Here is a 24,918-nt window from a genome sequence, read left to right on the forward strand (position 1 = left end):
TTAAACAATAAAATTAACTCAAATTTGAATTTAATTGTCAAATGCTTCTCTTTGATGAAAATCTTGCCATAAAGATGTTACAATGTATCATATTTAACAAATTAAATAAAAATTAAATCTTGATTGATCAAATTAGAAATAATTTAAACAAATTAATATAACTAAATGAAATATCATTTATAGCTCAAAAAGATTAAATGAGAGACGCAAAATTTTCCTAAAAAGTGATCATTTATCTATCGAATTGTGCAATGTCAATTGCTATAAAAGCATTTTGATAACTTTTCTAAATTTTATTTTTGTAAATAAATAAAATGTTTGATTCTTTTTTTTTTTTTTTTTTTTTTTCATCAATTCATTTTGCTAGAAAACGAGAATAAGAAAATACACTAACAATTGTATAAATAAAAAATTATTTTTGAATCATTTTAGTGCGTAAATAAAATTTTCAATTAGAATTCAAAAACAATAATAAATGTAATCCATTATTTTGTAAAATTTGATTGAAAAACTTTTAACTTGAATTACGCAAGATTTAAATGATAATTTTATATAATGTAACGATGATAATATGAATGAAATGACTAATAAACGAATTAAAATTTGATAAAGAAAAAGAAAAAAAAAAACATCAAAACTAATAGAATTCACTAGAAGAGTAAAAAATAACAAATAAAAATGAAACATTGAAATTAAAAAAAAGAAAAAAACAATAAAATTACCTGAATGACTAATTTAATGATTGCTTTATTAGTAATTGCTGTCATTCAAAAGTGTCAACTTGTCAACTCTAATATGTTGATAAATGGCAAATGACTGATTAATTAATCGGTCGATGATTATATTAATCTCTTTTTAATACTTCAAAAGTTAAAATCTATGTTTGAAATCCGTTACTATTTTTCAACAAATAAATTTAATAAAGTGAAAAAAGAAATGGAAAGGTCAAATTCTAACTCAAAAAATAAATAATTCAATTATGCGAAAATCAGCAACAATAATTAATGAATTTAAAGATTCACTGTTAACTAAAATTAATCTTTTTTTCTGATAATGAGATTTAAATCAAACTTAATTTGAAGAAAATTTGAAAAAAAATTATTTCATGTAAATTTATTATTTATTTTGATTTGTTTATTGGTATAGAAATTGGAACAAATTAAACTCACGTTACCACGTCTATTCACTTTTTTTTAGTCGTAAATTTACGTGAAACATAAATTCTATTCTATGATTGCTTTATGGAATAATCTGTTTAATCAATTCAATAATACTATCAGAGTCAAAAAAAAAAATGTTTAATTGAAATTTCACTTAATATTTTGTCACTTAATTACTAAATAATGCAATTATATGATTATATATTCAATAGTTACATTGTTTTTTTTAATCTAATTTTAACTTTCTACGAAAAAATTTATTCTAAAATATTTTTTTGCGAAAAAATTTTAGCATTCAAAATTTTTCATTCGAAATCTATCTGAAAAATCAATTCATCATATTTTTGAAAAAGATTTAAATCTCAGAATGCCTTCCTTTGAATTAATCTTAAAAAGAAATAAAATTTTCTAGTTTTTTTTTTTTTTTTTGGTAAGAATTGATTACATTGATTCTGACGTGTAATTGTAATTTGAAAATTGAGCTTTCATTTTTCTCCTACCAATTTTACAATTTTTTTTCTTCAAACAAAATTTTTATAAATTACAAAAAAAAAAAAAAAGATTAATTAACAATCTTAAAATAACATTGCTTAGATTTTATGATATATAAATTAATGCATTCAATTTATTTATTTGATCATTTTATCTCTGACTATGATAAACTGATAAGAGAGATGAATCAGTTTATCACCATGTTAAATTGTGTTAAACTAAAAGATAGAAACTACTGTTAACCTATTCATCCACCCAATGACCCATATTTATTTTATCATTGTTACATAATGCAATTATTATATATGAATGGTCAATTGACCTCACTCTATCATTTTCTGTCCTATTTCGTTTAAATTTTGAAAATCTGCCGAAATGTCCAATTATTTTTTTCTTTTTTATTATAATTATTTTAAAAATGAAATAAGAGAAATTTCTGATAAATTTTTATTTAAAAGTAGCAAATATGATTTTTTTGTATGAAAAATTATTAATTATAAAATAGGTTAATTTATACTAGCAATTGTGATAATGATAATGATAATAATAATAATAATAATAATAATAATAATAATAATAATAATTGTAACAATTTCTTTCTTTTTTCTTTTATTTTTTATTTTTACTTTCCACACTTTCTAAACTTATTATTGGATGATTAATGAAATTTATGAAATTCCAATCCAATTTTATTTTCTAATTAGCTAAACAACTGATATGTTTATTGAATTACTGATAATATTTAATACATAATGCAAAATGAAAATGTTTGATAATGTTATAAACAAAAATGATTAATAAAAAAATTTTAAAAGAAAGTAGCAACAATATCGTGTCTGAAATTTAAAAAAAAAAGTTTAAAATTCAAAATGAATATTAATCATACTTTGATTGATAATTTATTATTTTAATAATGCAATTGTTAAACATTTAAGTGGGCTGAAATTCACCTCTTCAATTTTAATTTCTTTCTTATAATTTCTCATTTTATTCTCTTCTAAAATGATTAATCTGTTATGCTTTAAAATCTATGATAAATGATTATGGTACGTATATTATTGCTAAATGTTTATGATAAGTGATTATGATATGATATGATATCATATCATATCACTTATTATTTCTTATACTATTTCATACAGTATTTCTCGCATTTACTGATATAAGATGCCAAAAACGAAAGATATTTTAATTGGAACATGCGGCATTGGTGCTGCTACATTATTTTGTCTAATTATTGCCATTGCGCATATTACCAGTGAAATACAAATGATAGAAAATGAATTTGATATCGAGATTAAAGCATTCCAGGTGATAATAATTGATAACCATCATTGTAACTTTTTAGTATAACATAAAAATATGACCTTTTTTGTCAAAAGTGAAGATGATAAGGTGATATAATTCGCAATGAATTAAATTCCATAGATAATAGATTCATTAAAATTCCTAAAATAAATTTTGCGAAAAAAAAAAATCTTTTATAATTACTTTTTAATTCATTTAAATTATTAGTTTAATTCACATTTTATTTTAAGCTAAAAGCAATTGATCTTTGGAGAGATATGATATCAATGAATATCACTCATCGTCAACGTCGTCAGTATCCTGTTCCTAAAAGTCCGGATGTTATTGATCAGTCATTAAGAAAAGGTCCAGAATTAACAAACAGAATTAACACTTATTCCGGACCACCTGCTTCTTATGGCAGAGAAGCACAAAGTAGTGATAATGATTTGTTTAAATTTAAAAAAAAAAATTTGAAGCTAACAAGAGAGAGTATTAGTAGTGTCATAAATGTATAAATGGTGTTAAAAATTAGATATGTTATACAAAATCATATATTCATAGTTTTTGCTTTCAGAAAATATAATAAATGAATTTTTATCAATTATCACATTATCATTCTGATAGCACTAAGTGAATTCCTAGGTGATCAAATTTCAAAAGTATTATTTATGAAATTTGCATTAAAAATCTAGGAAAATGACTATATCACACCTAAATATTCTTTGCACTACTATTAAATTTGATAATTCCAATTTGCAGTTTATTAACTAAATTTTTGAAAAAAAAAAAAAACTAAATTTTTTTTTTTCAACTAAATTTGAAAAAATTTCGAATGATTTCATTTATGATTTCTGAAATATTCTCTACTAATATATTATCAATGAATGAATGTTACAGGTACGAATGTATACACGGAACAATTAGGCGTAGATACGTCAGTTACTCGCGGTTACTTTTCCTTTCATAAATAAAACTGCAAGAAAATTTTAAATAAATTTGCATTCAAAAAAAAACAAAAATTGTTTTGACGAAAAGAACAATTTTTTTTTTCATTTTGTTCATTGTATAATACAAATAATTATTCATTCGCTCATTTTATTGCATTTCCATTTCAATGTTAGTAAAATTTTTTTAATATATTTTAGAAGAAAATGTTCAGAAAGAAAATTTATGTCCAGCTGGACCACCAGGACCGCCCGGTCCAAATGGTATGGATGGATTAGATGGTTTGGATGGAATGGTATTTCCTTTTTTTTTTTTTTATTTTTCAATTATTCAATTTATTTCGTCTTTTTTTTTTTCAATTCATCAAAAAGAATGACCGATTTACAAAAGTAAACACACATATATCACTAAAAAAAAAAAAAAAAAAAATAGAAAAATTTCGTAGCGGTTAAAAATTTAGACTAATTTTATAGCATTTTTAATAGATAATTTTAAAAAAAAAAGTTAAAAGTGAGATGGAAAATTTAGGATGCGCCGCATGGCGCAGATATGAAAGATGTGTATGGACAGTTGCAACAGTACGAGACATGTTTTTATTGTCCACCTGGTCCAATAGGTCAGCCAGGTCAACCAGGTCGTCCTGGACCTCGAGGAATGCGTGGATCACGTGGTCCAAGCGGTGCAAATGGTCGCGACGGTCAACCAGGTCTTCCAGGACAGGTTAAAATTAACTTTTCAATTGTCTAATATTCTTCCCTCTAAATCTCTTCCTGCCATTGCTTTTTCTAGTCTCCTAAACTTCAAAAATCTTTCAAAAATCTGCCATTGCATTTAGGTTAGATTTAAATTTATAGATGGGCGCAGATGGGGCACCTGGACCAGAAGGTGAAGAAGGACGACAAGGAGAACCAGGTACGGATGCAGAAAAAGTTGTGGGAGTTCCAGGTGCAAAAGGAATTCAGGGTCCAGAAGGTCCACCTGGTGAGGAAGGTGATATAGGTGAACCTGGTCTACCAGGTCTTGAAGGACCACCGGGAGAACGTGGAGCTGCTGGTGAAAAAGGAGATGATGGCGAGCAGGTAATGCATAATTAACCCATTAATTAATTAAACTAATTAAATAAATAAAGCATAATCAAATATCTGTCTTTTTTTATGATTATTTCAAGCATTAAAATATAGGTTTGAATTAAATTTTACTTTCATTTATACCAGATTTACATTAAATTAATGAAAGTAAAAATTCGCAAAAAAAACAAAAGTTTCAAAAAAAGAAAAAAAAACATTTAAATATCAAAATAAATGAAATTAGATATTTTAGTTAAATTTATTTAATATAATTTTTTTATAGGGTGAGCAAGGTGATCACGGTGAAGAAGGAATGCCAGGAAGTGATGCAGAATACTGTCCATGTCCAAGTAGAAGTATAGCTGTCAACAATAATCGACCAAAACAGAATGGTAGAATTAATGAAGAATTATCACCTCCGACAGAATATAAACAATTTATTACACTATGATTATATTCAAATTAATTAAATTAAATTTGAAAATAATTCAATTAAAGTCAATTTGATCCATTTTTTAATTCACAATTTTCTTCGACTATTATAAAACAAGCATACACTAAGAAAGCAAATTTTTAATGTTAACAATTAAATTAATACAAATGTAAAATTAAAAAGATTATAGCTTTGAATCATATCTGTTATCATTTATAATGATAATACCTCCAACGCTTATCTTCATTTGATAATATTCGATTATGTTCAGCCAAATGATCAGCTGTTAAATGTAGCTGTTTGCTATTTTCTAAATTTAAAATATTTCAACTAAAATCATTTGTAATAATTTATGCGAATTTTTCCAAAAAAAAAAAAAGATATCATTTGATAAAGAGATAGTTTAGATTGTTTCTGAGCAAAAATCAAACTGAAATATATTATTTTTTAATCAAAATTAAATTTTCAACCTTTCGATAACGATGAAGTACAAATATATGAATTGTGTAGCAAATGATAATTTCTATCCTTTTGTTTCATCATCCTAAAATATCAGTTCATTTATAAATAGTGCTAAATTTTATATTATTTAAATGAAATTTAAAACTGAATTTATTGCTCTTTTCTTTTTGGAAATAGAATATTTTCATAGTAATGATTAAATCATTTACATATATTTATAATACACCTTTTTTGTGAGGTAAATTCCTTGGATAATTCAACATTCCAATCATTTTTCCATGTTGGTATTTTGCTATTAGCTTTATTTATCAGCAAATTTCTGCCATAATTCACATTTTCCAAATGGTTAATTGATTCCAAACTTTTTTTAATGCGAAAGAAAAACAGCAAAACAATTACAACACATATACTCTGCAATTATTTTTCATTACTTATAAGTTTATTTGCATTTTTTATTTATTGATTACTACTGTATACTTAATTAATAATTACTAATTAATGCCTATATTTTTGCTAAATGCTAAACATTTTTCACTTTTTTGAATGATAATTATTCCTCAAATGAATGAATGAATGAATGATTGATTGATTGATTGATTGATTCTCTTTAAAGTATTACTAATACTTCTTACATTGATCGGTAAGGAAAGGATAAATTCGGTGACAGACATAATCAGTTGTGTGTCAAAGATGTCACCTGACCACCATATTATTGCATAAATTGTAGACAAAATAATTAGAGGTAATACGGTAAAGAACCATGGCAATATAAAATTAATTCGCTTCTGAAAATGATAGGCTGTTTGTTAAAATAAATTTTTTTTTATTAGTATCAGTATTTCTGCGTACTTTGCAAAATTAAAAATCTAATTATCATATCACAGTACACTGATCCTTGATTCACTAACATTCTGAATCACAACTACTCAAATATTTGATGATAATGATAATATGATTAAATTTCATTTCCTCAAAAGAAACAAATCATATCATTTTACCATATTCTTATCATTTTAATTCACTGATAAGCTAAACTATTTGTACGATGTTGCTAAATTGGAAAAAAATATTCTGCAATGATACTAGAAATTGAATGAAGTAATCGATATTCAAATTGATTTTTTTCTCAGAAAAGAAAATTTGACAAATTACCTTTAGAAATATAAACTGAAATTATTATATTAAAATTATTTTTGAAAAAAAAAATTTTAATTTTAAAATCATTAAAATGATTACCGTAGTAACTCCATAGAATAGCATAACTGAGAGAATTAAATGTAACAAAGCAGTAATTAATGATACAATTGCAAGTGCAAATAATGCTAAAATATTATAAAATAAAATAAATATTTACTTCCATTACTCTCTGTAATTTGTAATTAATTCAAAGAAATATTAATTAATTAAGTATAAATATTAATTAGTAATTTATCTTATTTGGAAGATATTATAGATAACAAATTATGATCTAATACAATAACAAAAGTAGAAATGATCCATTATCTTTTTAAGCATAAATAATTCATCATACTTAAGTCACATTGAGTTTTTCATTGAAAATTTTTAAAGGAAAAAAATAAATTAAAATAATTTTCAAATATATAAAATATTTGCAAATATTTTGACCAATGCATACAAATAATATTTTCAATTTAGACTAATTACAACAAATAATTAAATTTTATTCTAATTTATCAAATTAAATTTCACATTTAAAATAAAATATAAATGAAAATTAAAAGCGTTAATAAATAAAAATTTTTTTTTGCTTGAAAATAATTTTAAAAGATTCATTCATTAAATATTTCGGAAAAAAAAAAACAAAACAAATAAACAATATAGAATTGCTTTTATGAATTTTTAAAAAGAAGAAATTAACCATTTATACGACGTCTTTCGGGAGTTTCTGTTAAAATACCATACAATCCAGGAAAGCGAGCTTGAAAATTATCAGTGCTAAAAAAAGATGCAATTAATTTAAATTTATTTCTTTCAAAAAAATATTTTTTTCTCAAAAAAAAAAAAAAATTAAAAAATATATTAAAAAAATTAGCCAAATAGAAAGCTCAAAATGCTATATTCTTACTTAACACTGAAAAAATCTACGTACAGTATTAGTAATAATCAAAATCTTTTAAGATTAAATAAAATGAATAATTATAAATGATAATACATGTATTAATTAATTAATTAATTTAGGAAAAAAAATAAGTGTATTAATTAATTAATTTAGGAAATTATAAACAAGAAAAAAATTTCATTCTAAATAATATTTATTTATAAGTTTTCCAATTAAAAATAAAAAAACAAAACAAATGTTTGATATAAAAATAATGAAAAATAAAACTATTAGAATTAAGCATATACGTTCCATCGATGGGAATTTGTCGATTTTCAAATTCCCATTGTCGATTTTTAACATATTTCGTTTGCCATGCAAATATAACAATTTGAAGAATGGAATAAATCTGCAAATATTATTCATTTTGAAATGTAAATCATTTATTTACAAATAACTTTTCTATTTTCTTTTCATATAACTTTCTGATAATACTGATAATTTTTTTGTCTGATAATTTAATTCTGATAATTTGAAGACAATAATTTTATGTTAGTTAAATGAAATTAATTAATTATGGTAATTTTGAATAAATCTTTTCCATTACCATTTTCTAACAATAGAATATTTATTATCTTCATTATTTATTACATAAAATATATGATTTTGCTTGTTTTCTTTATCAATAAATTGATTTAGTTAGGATAAAATAGTAATTAAATAATGGAATTATTATTTGATAATGATGTAAAGCTTACAATGTTCCATAAAGCGATGAAAATTGTTGAATTATGCAAACAATCCATTTGATTAGTCAGTCGATCAATCAATCAATAGTGATTGTTGACATTAAAAATGATTTATTTATATTTATAAATAAACCTGACGAAATTATCTATCACATGCAAACTTGTACATTCAATTAATTTATTGAGTTAATTAATCATTAGGGCAAAAAGACTTCAACTTTGTAAACAAATTTGGCAGTATATACCAAACATTGGATACTCTATGTAAATATTGTATCTAATATGAAAAATTATCTAAAAAGAGAGAAAAACAGAGAGAGAGAGAGAGGGAGAGGGAGAGCAAAAAAGTAAACATATAATGAAATTTCTCAGGTGAGAATGCTTATTTTGCTTCATTTCATTTCAATATTATTATTCCTTTGCTTCAATATCTTTTACATATATTATCTATATTTCCGATTCTTTTCACTTCCACTCTTCTTATTCATAAACTATTATTTCTATTTGCGTTTTGCTAAAATAATCTCGAAAAGTTTTTCAAATGAAACAGTTATGCACAAATGCGAATAAAGTTCTAACAACAACATTCGAACTTTTTTTTTTTGAAATTTGATAGACTAACAAGATGAGTGAGGAAAAAAACCGGAGTAATTACTATGTGTTAAGAGAGTTTATAGTTGGAATAATTTTGAGATTGCTGCAATTTTACTCAAAAAATTTAATGGAAAATTTTTATTGTGAATATATAGAAGAAAGATGAATGAACAAAACAATAGATTGAATATTTGTTTTACAAAAAAGAATAGGGCACTGTGAATACATATAAAGAAAAAAAGAAAAGAAAAACCGATACTTATATACTTAAATTTTGATGTTTCACATAACACAGTGCTGCTGCTGATCACTAACTAGTACATGTGCATTATATAATACAAACAAGCATTGCAGGTAAAAAAAAAAAAAAAAGGGAGAAAAAGTAATAAATGATTACAATTTTCACATGTTATTCCTATATAGGCTCTCTATGGATAAAAATGGATAAAAATTTTGAGAAGTAATAATAATTATCCCCTCTCACTGTTCTTTTTTTATTCATTTACTCATGATATTTAAACATTTTGAAAGAATTTTCAAAATTTTCATCATTCATTTATTACAAAATTAAAAGATAAAAAAATCGAAAAGATCCATTATTTTCTTGAAGAATTCTTTCACAAGAAATTTACTCCAATATTTCCATTATTTTCTAATATCCCTTCCCAATAAATGATCATAACAAGAAATAATAAATAAAGAGTGAAATAAAATTGTCTTTTAACAACAAGAACCGATGTGTGTTACTTCTATAAAATCGATTTGAGAACAAAGAAACGAATCAATGCTTTAAATGTGAAAGAAGAATATCAGTGACTACATGGCATATGAACCACTACTTGGATACATCGGTGTTCCATAAGCATTCGTTGCTGGTACAGTAGCACCGTAAGGAGTGCTAGATACTGTTACACCACCGTATGCTGCAGACATTTGTGGTACTGAACTTATCGGTGCACCACCAGGAAATGTCAACATTAACTGTGGTTCCACTGTAACAATATTTTATTGACTAGAAATTTAGCACTTACCAATATTAATAATGACAAAATTCGATAATCGCTATAAACAAAATTCTAATAAGTTTCAGTAATAATTACAAACTCCAGTAATGACAAAATATTTCAAAAAATAAGAAGTTGGTAACTCGAATATAAAGCACTAACTCATGCTTCCATTTGGTTGCTGATTTCCTTGAATCTCTTCTTTTCTTTCTGCTTCAGCTCTTTCCAACTTTCCAATCTAAAAATACATCACTCTTTAAAAATAGTGCTCAGAAAAGTATTGAATTTTAATCAGTAAACACTCAAGTTATATGGTTATCGCTTATTAAATCGTCTTGCTAATATCTCCTATCCTATGTAAGTAGTGGTAAACAAAATAAAAGTAATTTAAACTGAAAAGAAAAAAATGAATTTCTAGTCTAGAAGGACCAAGGTCACCATTATCTCAAATTGTCCTCCAACTAACTATGAGTAAAGATATCAAGATGAGTAATGTCAATGGACAGTGATAATTAGTATCATTGACAAATATCAACACAGTAATGATATAATAAAGCATTTGTAAAGAATGCATACCCTGCTATGATAATCGCGCATTACTTGAATCATATAAGGCATCGCAAAGTCCATAATTTTATGTTTCCACGCTAATTCCAATATAACATCCGGGTGCAACAAGTCATACATTTGATAAAGTGAAGCTGCAAAACAATCGTGTAATTTATTTTCGAGAAAATATGCTAATAATTCTTCCGCTATTTCAGGTTGTCGCGATTCCGCAGCATATTCCATTGCATCCTGAAATGTTAAATTTTTAAGATGTTTTAAAAACATCAACCTAATATCATCAAGATTGAAAAGTTTAATTCAGACAGCTGAAAGCACTTACTTTGTACAATTTGTCCTTCTTGCATAGCTCAACGCTTTGTTTCCACCTATTGTTTCCCCTATATAAATACGCAGATATACGTCTAAATTCAAGCAATTCGTGTTTTTCAAGTTGTTGTGCCAAGGTAATATTATCAAAGTTGTCATAAGCATCAATAGAAGAGCGAAGACCAGTATAATCTTCTTCATCAATGAGCACTTGATTTAAAGCCTCGTTCACTGATTTGTTATTTTGTGTTTGCACTTGACGTAAATATGGTTTCACGAGAGGCAGCTGATTCACTGAAAGTAAACCAACATACAACGAATCAAAATATTAACACACGAATATTATTGATAATGCTATTTCTGATATCACTGATAGTAAAATCAGCTATTAACAAAAACAACATAATATCTAATCAATCAGAAGCCTTCAAAAAAAAAAAAAAAAGAAAACGAACACTTAGCAAAGAATGATACAGTTCGCGAATGATCAAGTCGTGGTGTTAATACAAGAAGTAGATCATTCAATAGCATAGGTTTATAATCCAAATAGAATTGCATCGCCTTATAATACAGTTCAATATTCGCCACCTATAAAAATGATTACAGTAACTTCTTTTTCTAAAAAAATAATTTAAATTTTATAAAAAAAATATAATAACAGAAATAAAAATGTATCTCGCATTAACTACCTTAGTGATCACTTCCTTGAAGTGCTGCTCTCGCCATGCTTCCACTGGATGTTGCATCATCGTTTGAGCCGCATTATCGTATTCTTCATATTTATCATAAAGAAAGACAAGCTCAGACCATAAATGAGCTTGTTCTGCAGCACGCAGAACCTGTAATACAATAAAAATTTTCCCATAGAAAAAAAAAAAACTTCGATTAACGAAGGCACATATGAAAAAAACATTGAGACTAATCAAATTCATTTGGTGACAAAAAAAACTTCATGTTTCTAATTGATCACTAAAGTAAATTGAGTTCAAAACAACAAGACCAGAAATAAGGGAAATACAAATTCACCTTCGGAATATTTACTCGACTCCAAAACAGCTCAAGATGCTCACGCATTTTCTCAGCTTTATATTTACTGTAAAGGATTGCTAATTCAGTAAACATCCCCATATGTGCTCTTTCCAAACCTAGTGCTGCCTCTAGCAGACCAATTAATTCTTCGAAGTATCCTCGATCCTGGAAAAATTTAACTTATAACACGTTTAAGAAACAAGAAAACACTTTTTAAATAACTGCTTTTCTCTTTTTCTTTTTTAATTATTCAATCCAAATGAGACAGGAAAACTTAAACAAAAGTTAAGATATACCTGAAATTCCAAAACACGTGAAATACAGTAAAAGAACTAAAAAAGGAAAAAAAAAACCTAAACAAATGCAAACCTGATAGTAATTAATTAATTCCTCGAGTTCATCTGCATGTACGACAATATGAAGACCGCACATCTGTGCCAAACGAAATTCTTCATTATCAACACAAGCAAAACAAACCTGAATAGCAATTTAATACTCCTAAATTTTATAAAACAAAGACAAGTGATCAATATTATATTCTTGTTCTGTCTTATTTTCTACATTTTTGCCAAATTCACTACATTACTATCAATTAAGCATTACCAATGTGATTTAAATTAATTTAACTGAAATGCAACCAATCTTTTCTGCCCCAAATATACATAGTTTGTTTTCTTATCATCAACAAGCACACACAGCACATGTCTTGATAGTTATCTCTAATGCCATAATTAAGAATAATGTATAAAAACACCGAACATAATATATGAACTTACTTGCTTCCATGTCTTCGTTGAATTTGCTTTTCGAGCAGCATCAACTGCACCTTGAAATTCATTAAGCCGAACAAGTGTGACTGATAATTTTGCAAAATTCGATATATTGTTATGAAGAATTTTGGCTGCTTCATACATTCCACTGTCAAAACATCGATCACCTATTTGTTGAATTTGAGCATGATTAGGTCCCGAAATGAATTCCTCCAAGTCAGCAAGACGATTTGTTTTTGCGTAAGCATAGACAAGTTCTGTTTCTATGTATGATTCTCTCGATTTTTTTCGTGCCATTTGCAAATATCGAACCAAATCCTCCCAGTTTCCTGAAACAGTACGTAAATGGTGTAACATTCATGGATTAATTGAACTATCCCATAACTAAGAGACTATCAAAAAGTGCTAATATTACATTAAAGTGATTAAATTAACAAACACAAATATTAAAGTGATAATATTAAATTAATAAATATTTAAATCAAAAATCTACATAAAGAAATGAATGCCAACCAGTTTCTGAACATTTGCTCACAACTTCCATATATGCAGTGGGATCATCGGCTTTAATGAATGAATCTACAGCTTCTTTTACTAAACCCTCTTTCAACTGCGCTTTCGCCAATGACGCCCAAACGCCAGGTTCATTACATCGTTCCGCAAATTCATAAGCACGATCCAAATTGGACACATTATCAATCAAAACCTGCATTGGAATAAATTTTTGCTATAAACCAATGCCTAGTTTGATGATTTATTTTGCATAAAAAGACACATATAATCTTCATCACGCTCACTAAAAATAATAAGCTGAAAATGCATTCTTGTTGACAATGGTTGCATAATTAGCTATATATGATTAAAATAATAACCTGCTTCAAATATACGCAAATGTCGTATTTTACATATAAATTCGAAAGAACATAAAATATGATAGAGAAGACGAATGAGTGTAAATGTTAAAACAGCGAGAAAACAAAGCTAACATTGATTGCTGCAGTATTGACATCAAATTTTTTGAAAATGGCAAATGCTTCTTCATATAACTGGTTGGAAACAGCAATATTGGCGATGTCCGGTGCATCGTAATTGTCCAACTTCTGGATGTATTCCATGACACGTGTACGGTCTGCTTTAATTGCTGTCAAAATGAGTAAATTTTGAAGGTTCCTGTAATATCATTCTAATAATTACTCAGCCAAACACATTGGAACCCATCAATCATAAATAAATTAAACAGTTCACAAATTACTAAAAAAAAAAAAAAAAAATCACATTTCAAATAGAAGTTTAAAATAGCTACTAGTTTGAACTTATCACCATTGCAACAAGAATTACCTATGCTCTGAAAAGACAGAGTTGTCAAGGACAATTTTTTCCAATAACTCAATTAGCTCATTCGGCAAATCAGCAGCCATAAAAGCTTTTACCGTTGCTGAAATATCTTCTGGATCTTGAGTTTCCGAAAGAGCCGTTTGAACTACCTGAAAAATATGTTACTAAACGTTTTCAAGCAAATCAAAACTTTTTTTTCAAATTCTTATATTAAGTAATATCTACTCTAATCTTTCCACCAATATTAGACACCTTTCTAACTTCTCGTTCTGATTCCTACATCTTCTTTTGAATAGATATTACTTAATACTTTATTAAGTAATACTTTAATACTTTATATCATGAACTCAATTTCCTTCAAATCGCATATATGTGCAATACACTCACACGCATACACACATAAACAAACTAATGTCAAGCATAAAATCAGGAGGAAATTTTTAAATTTTTATATAAAGAAGTTCCGAATCACACTAAATATATCCATATGTAAAAATAAAAACTGAACCTGATCAATTAATTGCCTTCTATGTTGATTGTCTTCAGCCAATACCTGAGCCCAAAGTGGAAAGTCACGCCGCTTAACTAGGTATCGCGCTAAATTTTTAAAAAGCGAATTTTCGTTACACACCTGAAATTAAACTCCTGATATTGCTGATGAAATTTAAAACACAACTTCGTAAATAAAGTAGAATTGTATGGTTATAAAAAACCTACATACAATAAAAGAGCTTGCTTCTCCAGCATATTGCACTAACAACCATAATATTAACTTATAAAAGATTGCAACATACATTAACAAGTTCAGCATCACATTGGCCACGTTCATATGCAAGACATGCAAAGTGTGGGTCTCTTTTTTCACAATATTTTCCAACAATTCGCGAATCATAATATGGATTTTCACGAAGAAATCGTTCAGGATTATTATTGGCATCAATATAGATTTTAGCAAGAGCATTGTGCGTTGCTGGATCAACAGTTCCCTCCTGAACACGCATCTCTAGCCATGGTGCTAATAGTTTCAATCTAAAAACTGACACCATAAACTTAATAATATAATAGTGGGTCACCGTGTGCTTTCTATCATTCTTTAATTATCACTATGATATCTCTTAAATATTTTGTTAATTAAAAAACCAAAGCAGAAACCTGTTCCTCTTTTCGACTTCGTCAACTAGTTCGTCAATATCAAATTTTCCTCTTGTATTGATGATGAGTTGTTTGATTGCATCTTCCGAGCAATCTACATCCAGCAAACCACCAACAACAATAGGTAGTCGTGCCGGATTTACCTAAATAAACAGAGATTTATACAAAAAAAATAGACAAAAAGTACAACAACCATATGTTCAACTTCTTAAATTTAATGACATGAACGAATAAAAGATAACCTTCTGTACGAACACCTCAATGTATTTCTGCAGATTGTTTCGATAAAGATAAAGGACAAGATCGTGCACCATATCATGTCGATCGCATACAATGATCAGAGGCAATTGGTCCGTTAATTTAGCCTCTTTTAAATAATTTTTAACTCGTTCTGCTTCATAGCAGTTTGATTCACGACAAATTCTTTCTACTTCTTTGATTTGTCCAGTTCTAGTAGCAGCCTGTAATAAAACTTGATATTTCCGTTCTACTTCAGATACATTTAACAATATTAGTATTAATGATGGAGAACTCTTATAATTTCATTACAATTACTTGAAAACATATTTCCTACATTTTCTAATTAATACCAACTGCATTTATGTATGTTAACCATACATGCATGTATATATGTGATCTGATCATTTTCAAGATTTGCTAATCATGCTGTGCAATCAATCATCTTAGATTGTGGAATTACTAACTTCTTGATGATAACATACCTGGATGTATTTAAAATGAACTTCAGGATCTTGCGAAAAATTGACAATAGAGCCTAAAAAGTAAAACAGTCCTTCGTAGCTTTTGAACGACTCAAATAGATCAATGAGCGCATGGGTAGTAAGCTGTTCATGGTATTTAGTAGCTATCTGAACAACAATTTGCAAGTTCTGCCGCATGTTTGTTTGTAGCATCGCTTTCAAACATTCCAGTGAATCCTCCACTGACAACTGCCCAAAGTAATTCACTAGCCACTGCAATTCGTGCACAATTTTGGAGGAGCAATGCAAAAAAGTTTAATTTTTTTAGTCATTAAAAGTATTTTTTAAGCACATATAATTGGCAACTAAGCCACTTTCCTAATCCAGCATAAAAAATTATATAATTCATGTGAAGAAATAAAAAACAAACATCAGGTTTAAGATGTTGGGTATGGACAACGGTTCTTTTGATATCGTAAAGGTCAGTGAAGTGCTCCAAAGCTCGTTGCAATAAACCTGCTTTTTCACACAACTGTCCAATCGTTGCACGATCGTAATGATGAAACATCTGATTACCTAATATTGCATCTGCTACCTGGAAATCAAATGAGTAATCTCAAAATCACATAATAATTAAATCCTTCATCATGATCCATAGTCCTTTTAGAAAGACGAAAGATTGAAATCTTGGAGATAATCAAACAATTCGTCCAGCTCTTCCAATTTATATACTAACCTGTGGAGCATAAAGAAGATTCATTTCAAGCAATTTTGTTTGAAGATGTCCCTCCGACTCCTTATCACTTTTCAGTACTTCAAGCAAGAACGATGTACATGGTTGTACTGCTTGTACTTCCTCGAAACATCCAACTATCTGTAACTCAGATTATCATCCTACCATATGTCAAAAGTCTATTAAACAACTCGTAGTTAAGTAAAACAAACTAAGACATAGGTGCAAATAAATAACATTTTTTTAACCTATTATTTTTGGGAGATAGAAATGCCAATTTCATTTCAAATTACATAACTGCACGTGATGACTTTTCGAAAATTTTTTTCATCATTGAATTTAGGAATGATTGCTTTCAAATTAAACTGTTATGAAGTTACCTGGTTAATATCAGCTAGTGGCTCATTTTCGCCTTCAGATACAAGCATTTGTGCAAATTTAGCTCCCATCTCTGGATTTGAACGTAATACTTGTCGAAGTTGGAACAAGTAGTCAGGTTCGAAGTTCACTTTTTTAGCATACAAAATAATTTTATCGAACTGTCCTGTTTCAGCGAAGCATTGTACAACCTGTTCAATAAGCTTTCATTTATTCGCTACTAATATTCTACCAAAGTATTAACAATTATTTCATTTCGAATGTAGTGAACTTTTCGTCATCACTTTCTTTAAAAACAAATATAGTTTATCAGTCAAATATAACCTATAAATATAAACAAACAAACCTTATGAGGTACGTTACCACGAAGATAAACAGACAGTGCAACGTTGACATCATGTGGACGAACCAGATCCCCCAATTCTTCAGTGCATTCCAACTTTCCCTCAGTAAGCCATTTCTCCAACAATTGCTTCCTTCCCTGTAAATTGAATTACGAAATTGATTTTCAACATTTCAACATATATATATATTTGATCAAGTAAAACTTCTATATAAATTTTTTGGGCTGTTTGCAACGCCTTTCACAAATTTCCCAGTCGAGAATAAAAAGAAATTTTTTCTTTTCTAAATTGCCTAAGTATCAAAACGAAAAAACGCAACCTGTGCTAGCACCGGTCGGCACAGCTCCAACGTTTCATACTTATTCAGTTGCCCCTGATCAAGTAATATCCCAAAATACTGGAGTAGAGGACTTGGTCCACCGCCTGTATGTGGACACTGTTGGAACTTCTGAATTGTTTGCGGTGTCCTTAAAATGCCCTGCAATAGCAATCATTTCTATTGGTTGTGAATGAATAAAATACTTTTATGGGAATGATACAGCATAACACTGACTAATCCACCTGTTATACACAGTCAAAAAAAAAAAAAAAAAAAAGGGCCAATTACTTGAGGAGCAGTTGCAGCAACTTTTGCAGCTTCAGCATAATTTCCATTACCGAAAAGTAGATTGAATTTACGAACAAATAATTCCTCAGCTCCTGGAAGATCGCAACGTACTGCTAATTTCAATGCAAGCTCCGGATTTTGCAATGTTTGTGTCACGTAAGGGATCATATTTTGCTCATCAATACTTACTGAGAGAACCTAAAAATGTACAATGTGAATCTTTGTTTCAAAATATAGAAAACTATGATAGTACAATGTTTAAAATCATCATCAATAAACGCCTCTGTAACTACGAGTATTAAATCATTAAAAAAATAGTGGTATTAGTAAGACTGTCTTGGTATAAGAGTGGGCGCTCATATATCAAGCAAAGTGTGTCTATGTCGATTCATTTCAACTACACAATTTAAATTAACCATCTGTTGATCGGTCGAGCTGACAACATTTACGGAAATAAATAACTTGGTTACAGGTAAAAATAATACCTGTCCCTTCCGATTTACGCCAATTATTCCTTCGGTAGCAGTATATTCAGCAGTGACGAAGATAGTTTCTGATGAGATTCGATTCATATAAATGCATACTGCTGTCTCGATATCATATAAATGCACATAGCCATATTTCGTCACCAAATATATGATACCATGCTTTGATGAAGCCTATAATTTCATTACCTTTTTTGAATCTTTGGGTTTACAAATTGATCAATCGCATATAATTTAATGAACGAAGCCAAATACTACCACATTTTGAAGTTAGAGATAACAAGTTTTACTCCATTGAATTTCTTTTACGAGAAAAATTCGAAGCAATGAAAAGTCTGTTCTCATCTCCACAGCGACAAAAAAGTTTCCAATTGCAATTCAATCCCAAGAAATGAGAATGTTAAATACAGAAATAGTGTTAAATATAATCTAGAAGTTAAATCGATACCTAAAACAACAGAAGATTATCTTTTTTCTTTTCCCCTCTCTCATCTATATTTTTCCCCCCTTCTCAGTCTACTTCTAATATCTTGAAACTATTCAAATTTCAACAAATGTAAAGATATTCTGAAAATTATCGGTTACCATAAATGCTGGTGATAAAATGACTATGTAATAATCAGTATTTCAAAAAAACTAAAAAAGCAAATCCAAATGTTAAAGAAATTGTATGTTTTTCTTTGCTCAATTGGTAATTTTTATGCTTAAAATATTTTTCGCCTCATTACGCATAACATAACAAAAGTGATCCGAACTTTTGTATATATTGTTGGTACATTTGGATAAAAACAGTCTAAAGCCTCATACTGAATTGCACGAAGTCATTAAAGATCAGCAAAAATCAGCGATTTTACCAAATGAATGTTTTTTTTTTTTTTCTGTAAAAGATTATAATACAATATTCGGATTCCTGTTACCAAACAAACCTATATTTTCTTTACTTCAGATTACAAAATAACTAGTACATACCTGCATTGCAACCGGGAAATCAGTAGCAGCTTCAGCTGGATAATATACTTCCACCTGTTTCTTTTGAAAGGGTTGATTACCAGCTGGTGGGCTACCTATCTCGATAACATGAAGCTGAAATAACAAACATCGATTTATAACTGAAGCATTAGAATAAGCTAATAATAGATGTTACAAGTTACTACAAGAAACCAATATATAATAAGAACACGCATTAATTACTACTGATTACGAGATGAAAAGTTTGTATATCGTGAAGTATGTCGCATTTGGCGGAAGACATACCATTAAGAAATTTGATGGCATGCACTATAAAACGCATATATAATTTACCTTCCCTTGACTGAACAACTTTTTCAAAAATAGAAAAAGCTGTGCCTACGGGAGGATTATACAATTTAAAAAGTTTTTCCAAAGTCATTTATTCCGTTAAGACTCAATAAATAACAAAAACAGTTACCTTTCCACCTTGGATAGTTCGAACAGAGAAGCAGAATAAATTACTAGGATGTGGATTTCCTTCAGTTTTAAAGCTCACAAAGCATGCTGCATGACCTTCAATTGGTTGTGATACTTTCCTCTCTGTACTATACAACTGCATTGCACCAACCACACGATTATCCTGCAATTTAATGACAATTTATATCTTACTTGAAATTTCGATAACAGTAAATCGCTCAAATTCGAAATTGCAGAGTAATTTAAAAAAAAAAATTTTTGTTTAACGATCTTATAATATCCACTTATCATTTTTCTACGAAATGAGACAGGGAGAATTATGACATACAAATTTATTTATAATATTACATTGCAACTAATACCCTTAATAATATAAATGATAATAAAGATCCAGAAGGAATACCTTAGCAGCAATTCCAATCACCAACAACCATTTACATTCTGCGTCTGCTCGATAATTAATTATTTGAAATCCACTCAATGTTGAATGTCTTTCGAACATTTTTACTGGAGGTGAATCACCTGTAAATTAAACTACACGATATACAGAATGAATTTAGGAACAAACTAATGGAAATTTGCATGCAATGACTTTCATAGTTTTTTCAAAAATCCGTACGTGATTAATTGAATATTTAGCTTGTATTAATTATCATCAGTGGAAGTATTTCCAAATGACTTTGTTGAAGGCAGGAGAAAATAAAAGTTAGAGTAACCTTGTAGTGACCAATGATATGCTGCAGTTTCTGATACTAATGCAATCGTATTAACATTGACCCATTTCCAAAAGATCACATCTTCTGGCATATTGTAGGCTTTCATTTTAGTTTTCAGTTCGATGTTGAAAATTTGAAGGGTACGGGACGCTGAACAAATATGTCGTTATTTTAATAAAAAAGATAAAAGGAGAAAAATTTCTTCCTGTAATATAAAGGATTTAAGCGATAAGAACACCTTTATCACAATAAAACTTACACTTTAAAGCTAGAACTTTTGTTGCAGGATTCATTATTACCGAATCTGCAGTGATTGGTCGACGAAGAGGATTGTTGACATCATTCATATCAACAATAACAACCTGAGCATTCTCACCAACTTTTTCTCTTACAACAATAAATTTGTCCGATTCCATTGTTAACGTTGCGAATCCGATATTTGCCGCATTTATACCCAAACTTTGTAACTGAAAAAAGTTGCCCTTAAAATCAAATAATAAAACAGTATATGAATATTTTTCACGCGTAGTATTATATCATATTAAATAATCTTACTTTATTAAATTTACAATTAAGTTTCTACATTTTTCCATTAAAAAATCTAAATTCCAAAATATAGTCATTTACACTTATCATCAAGAAAAGATGAACCAATGTATTATAAATTTCATCACAAAGAAAAACTAAATGAATCAAACATGCATATAAAAATTTCGTTCGTTTAATTTGGTAGTGGCAAATATGACATAATATTTTTTATCAAAAGGTAATGATAAGGTTGTGAAAAAAAAAAAAACTATCTGATTAGATAAACTTACCAAAATATGCTCTTGAAATTTGATCGGTAAGAGTGAAGACATTGTTGCTGACTGGAAAGTAGTGGTGAAAATAAAAGCACAAAATGTACACCAAACAAACTAAAATTTTATAAGTTTTCTTTTTTTAATCAATTAAATAATTAATAAGAAAAGAGAACGGAAAACCGTAAGGCAAATTGTTCAAAGCAAAAAGGACGAATAATAGTAATTATATGAAACGAACATATATAAATTGATGAAAATGTCATCCCAAAGTGCTAATCTTTCTTTTCGCACTCGAAAATGCATTTCCGATTTATTACTTTCTATTCATAACTTGTTCTCAATTTCAAACAGTAAAATATAAGTAAATGAAAAACTGGAAAAAGAAAAGGCCATGAAAGAGCAATATAAACATTAATTATGAATAAATCAGACAAAATTGTAATTCAATAAGATTTGTAATTAATCTATAATTCACTGATTGTTGATAATTTTATAAAGAATCTAAACATCATCAATGAATTAGATGTAAGCTACATTTTGAGATATTTATGTAATATCAATAATGATAAATAACTAATCCAACTACAAAACGCTGGACATAAATTTGTGAAACTTTACGAATTAACATTCGCAAATAATTATAAAGTAAAAAAAAAAAAAATCAATTAATTCTTAACTGGATAAGAGAAAGCTGTATGGTAAATTTTATGATTATCATATAAATCACATTCATCAAATGTATCATTTATGCTACAACATACATTCTTCACATTAACCATCATTTCTTAAGCTTATAAATTAGCTAATTTCTTAAGCTAATAAATTAGATGAAATGAATATTAAGCATATTTTGCGCCAAACACATTCATAAATCAATTCTTAATTACCAATTAAAGAAGAGATAAATTAACCCATATAATTTTCATTACTGACAATTATTCATTGATGATATACTGGGAAAGATACATTTCGAATACGAAATCATTCTAAGATTTAACGATTTCAGCAATTGTACAAACTCCTTTTTATTTTTATGCAATATTTTTTTTAACAATTATTTTGATTTGAAATTTTAACTTACATTTTATTTCAATTATCACTAGCAAATACCGTGCTTCAGCTCATATAAAACATTTTGTAAAAAAAAAAATAAAAAATATAAAATGACAGTTTGACAACAAATAGAATTTGCTGCACATTACAACTAATTATTGTTAAAAAAGGAGTAATGATAATGATAAATTAACAATCAATCATATTATCACTCAATTATATACTTTTATAGTTAGTAGTGAAAGAAGACATTAGTTAAGTTCATTGAACTCATCAATCTATCAAGTAAACTAAAATATGAATTATCATTCATTTAATGCAGCCATTTCTAAAATTTCACACACGAACTATCAAATCAAGTAAAAAGTTTAAATTGAATATTTTTGAATTCAAAAAAATCGCATTATTTTACTATTAATATTAATGAAGAAACTTCTCATTACACTATTAATCTGAAAAAAATAATAAAAAATAAAACAAAATAATTCTTGAAAAAAAAAGTGATGATAAAATATTTGTATTTAACAAAATTAGTCTCATGAATCCGAAATGGAAAAGGTTCAGAGAAGCATATCTAACAATCATAAACATCAAATAAATGTTTACTTCTGTCTGTCATAAACGTCCATCCCATAACTTATACAATCATGAATCATATTCACTTTCATTCGTTAGTTCAGTAAACAAAAAAAGAGAGAGAGAGGGAGAGAGAGGGAGAGAGTAAGCAAAAGATGAGACAATAAAATGAAATAAAAACTAAACTATGTAATGTTCGATTGCAAAACACTACTAAGCAATATATGTTAACAGTGATACTGTTTAAAATGTAACAAAAAAAAAGTGTTAAAATCATCATTTCCTATTAAGTATTATTTGTGGAATGAATCTGTTTCAAATAGAGGAACAATAATAGTATCAATAGAGACGATAATACTGATAACATATGATAATGATAAGGGAAGTGCGGACTAATATATCAATCAAAATAGCGCTTACAAAGCCAAAAAAAAAGGATAAAAAAAAACATACACAAACACACTGATCAACAATGATTACATTTTTCACATTTTTATATATCAGAAATGAAATTGAATTGGCAACCAGTTCATATGGCTGAAATAATTACCCTATAAATTGTCACCAAATGTATTCGAATTATTTAACTTATAACATGTCATCAACTAATTAACCTATTAGTTGAATATTTTAAATGTTTAATTTGCATGCAACACCGATAAATAAATTGTTTTGCATGAATAAATCTTGAAAATTTTGATCCATAAATGGATGAAAAATAATGAATTATATGAACTCAAATTTCTTCTGCTTCACATTAAATCAAATTTAGCTCACAATATGCCATCAATAAAGTGAAACGAAGAGAACAAAAAAAAAAAAAAAAAAAAAGCAAATGTTAAAATATGATGACAAGAAAGGATAAGTCCCAAACGAGAGAATCATAATGCAATAGGCATTTGCGCTCCATCTAAATATTGAATTTTCTTTATGTCATTTTTAAAAGTACTATCAATCGATTACATTCAGTAATGGTAACGGAAAATTTTTGAAATGCACTACAAAAAAAAAAAAAAAAAAAAAAGATTAGCAGAACTAATTATCACAAAAAGTTGGCACAAAAAAAACAAAATAAATAAATAAAATGCATAAAATATAACCTGCCAAAAAAAAGGGAAACATTTCCCGATAAAAAAACTAATCAATCAACAGTTGACATCAATGATTTGAAACATTTACTTATTATGACTATTAAAAGTGTCAGAAATGATCCACCTTAATGTTATAATATTGACAAGAATAAATATATGAAAGAGGTTAAAGGTCAACATGTCTATATGTATTACATCTGATATAATTTATTCATTTTTATTTATTGATAATGTAACTCCTACACGTTAAACATGATCGATATGAGAGAAAAGAAAAAAGAAAAAGAACGTAAAGCATAGAGTAAACAAAGTTCAAAGTTTTTACAAAGTTTAATGATACTAAATTAACACTTAAATAATATCAAATACTCAATGATAAAAACTAGTTATACTTTATTGATACTACTGATATCAAATCATCAATGATAAAAACTAGTTATACTTTTATCGACACTAATGATATCAAATCATCAGTGATAAAAGTTCACGTCTTATCAATAATCACGGTAACAGTACTAGCCTGAAAATTATCTCTTCAAAATAAAATAAAATTGACAAAGATACAACCAACCAATATCAACATTAC

The 24,918-nt window shown here is 27.7% G+C and overlaps 3 protein-coding genes across 3 annotated transcripts; 1 reads left to right on the forward strand and 2 right to left on the reverse strand.

The window, feature by feature from the left end:
• Positions 1 to 2,819: 2,819 nt before the first annotated feature.
• On the forward strand, positions 2,820 to 5,405 carry Bm10178 (Cuticle collagen sqt-1, putative; the record flags this gene model as incomplete). Its single annotated transcript, XM_043077535.1, has 7 exons — positions 2,820 to 2,963; positions 3,191 to 3,374; positions 3,840 to 3,890; positions 4,088 to 4,182; positions 4,416 to 4,607; positions 4,742 to 4,966; positions 5,238 to 5,405. The coding sequence occupies 7 exons, from the start codon at positions 2,820 to 2,822 to the stop codon at positions 5,403 to 5,405; spliced, it is 1,059 nt and encodes a 352-aa protein (XP_042933469.1).
• Positions 5,406 to 5,596: 191 nt separating this feature from the next.
• Bm885 (conserved hypothetical protein,hypothetical protein) lies at positions 5,597 to 8,714 on the reverse strand (the record flags this gene model as incomplete). Its single annotated transcript, XM_043077536.1, has 8 exons — positions 5,597 to 5,697; positions 5,858 to 5,931; positions 6,076 to 6,260; positions 6,482 to 6,634; positions 7,086 to 7,171; positions 7,729 to 7,805; positions 8,217 to 8,317; positions 8,667 to 8,714. The coding sequence occupies 8 exons, from the start codon at positions 8,712 to 8,714 to the stop codon at positions 5,597 to 5,599; spliced, it is 825 nt and encodes a 274-aa protein (XP_042933470.1).
• Positions 8,715 to 10,067: 1,353 nt separating this feature from the next.
• Bma-chc-1 (putative clathrin heavy chain, putative) lies at positions 10,068 to 21,669 on the reverse strand (the record flags this gene model as incomplete). The annotated part of the gene is made up of 30 exons (XM_001895728.2): positions 10,068 to 10,243; positions 10,418 to 10,493; positions 10,832 to 11,053; positions 11,145 to 11,425; positions 11,587 to 11,719; positions 11,821 to 11,970; positions 12,158 to 12,325; positions 12,530 to 12,637; positions 12,937 to 13,259; positions 13,444 to 13,636; positions 13,917 to 14,100; positions 14,269 to 14,414; positions 14,774 to 14,896; positions 15,060 to 15,294; positions 15,418 to 15,560; positions 15,660 to 15,878; positions 16,140 to 16,391; positions 16,549 to 16,713; positions 16,855 to 16,992; positions 17,232 to 17,420; positions 17,576 to 17,710; positions 17,893 to 18,051; positions 18,181 to 18,378; positions 18,666 to 18,839; positions 19,635 to 19,748; positions 20,095 to 20,256; positions 20,497 to 20,615; positions 20,810 to 20,959; positions 21,069 to 21,276; positions 21,628 to 21,669. 30 exons carry the CDS (start codon positions 21,667 to 21,669, stop codon positions 10,068 to 10,070), a joined length of 5,085 nt encoding a protein of 1,694 aa, XP_001895763.1.
• Between the last annotated feature and the right edge of the window lie 3,249 nt (positions 21,670 to 24,918).

The sequence above is a fragment of the Brugia malayi genome, assembly GCF_000002995.4.
Source record: "Brugia malayi strain FR3 genome assembly, contig: Bm_v4_Chr1_scaffold_001, whole genome shotgun sequence".
Lineage (NCBI taxonomy): Eukaryota > Metazoa > Nematoda > Chromadorea > Rhabditida > Onchocercidae > Brugia > Brugia malayi.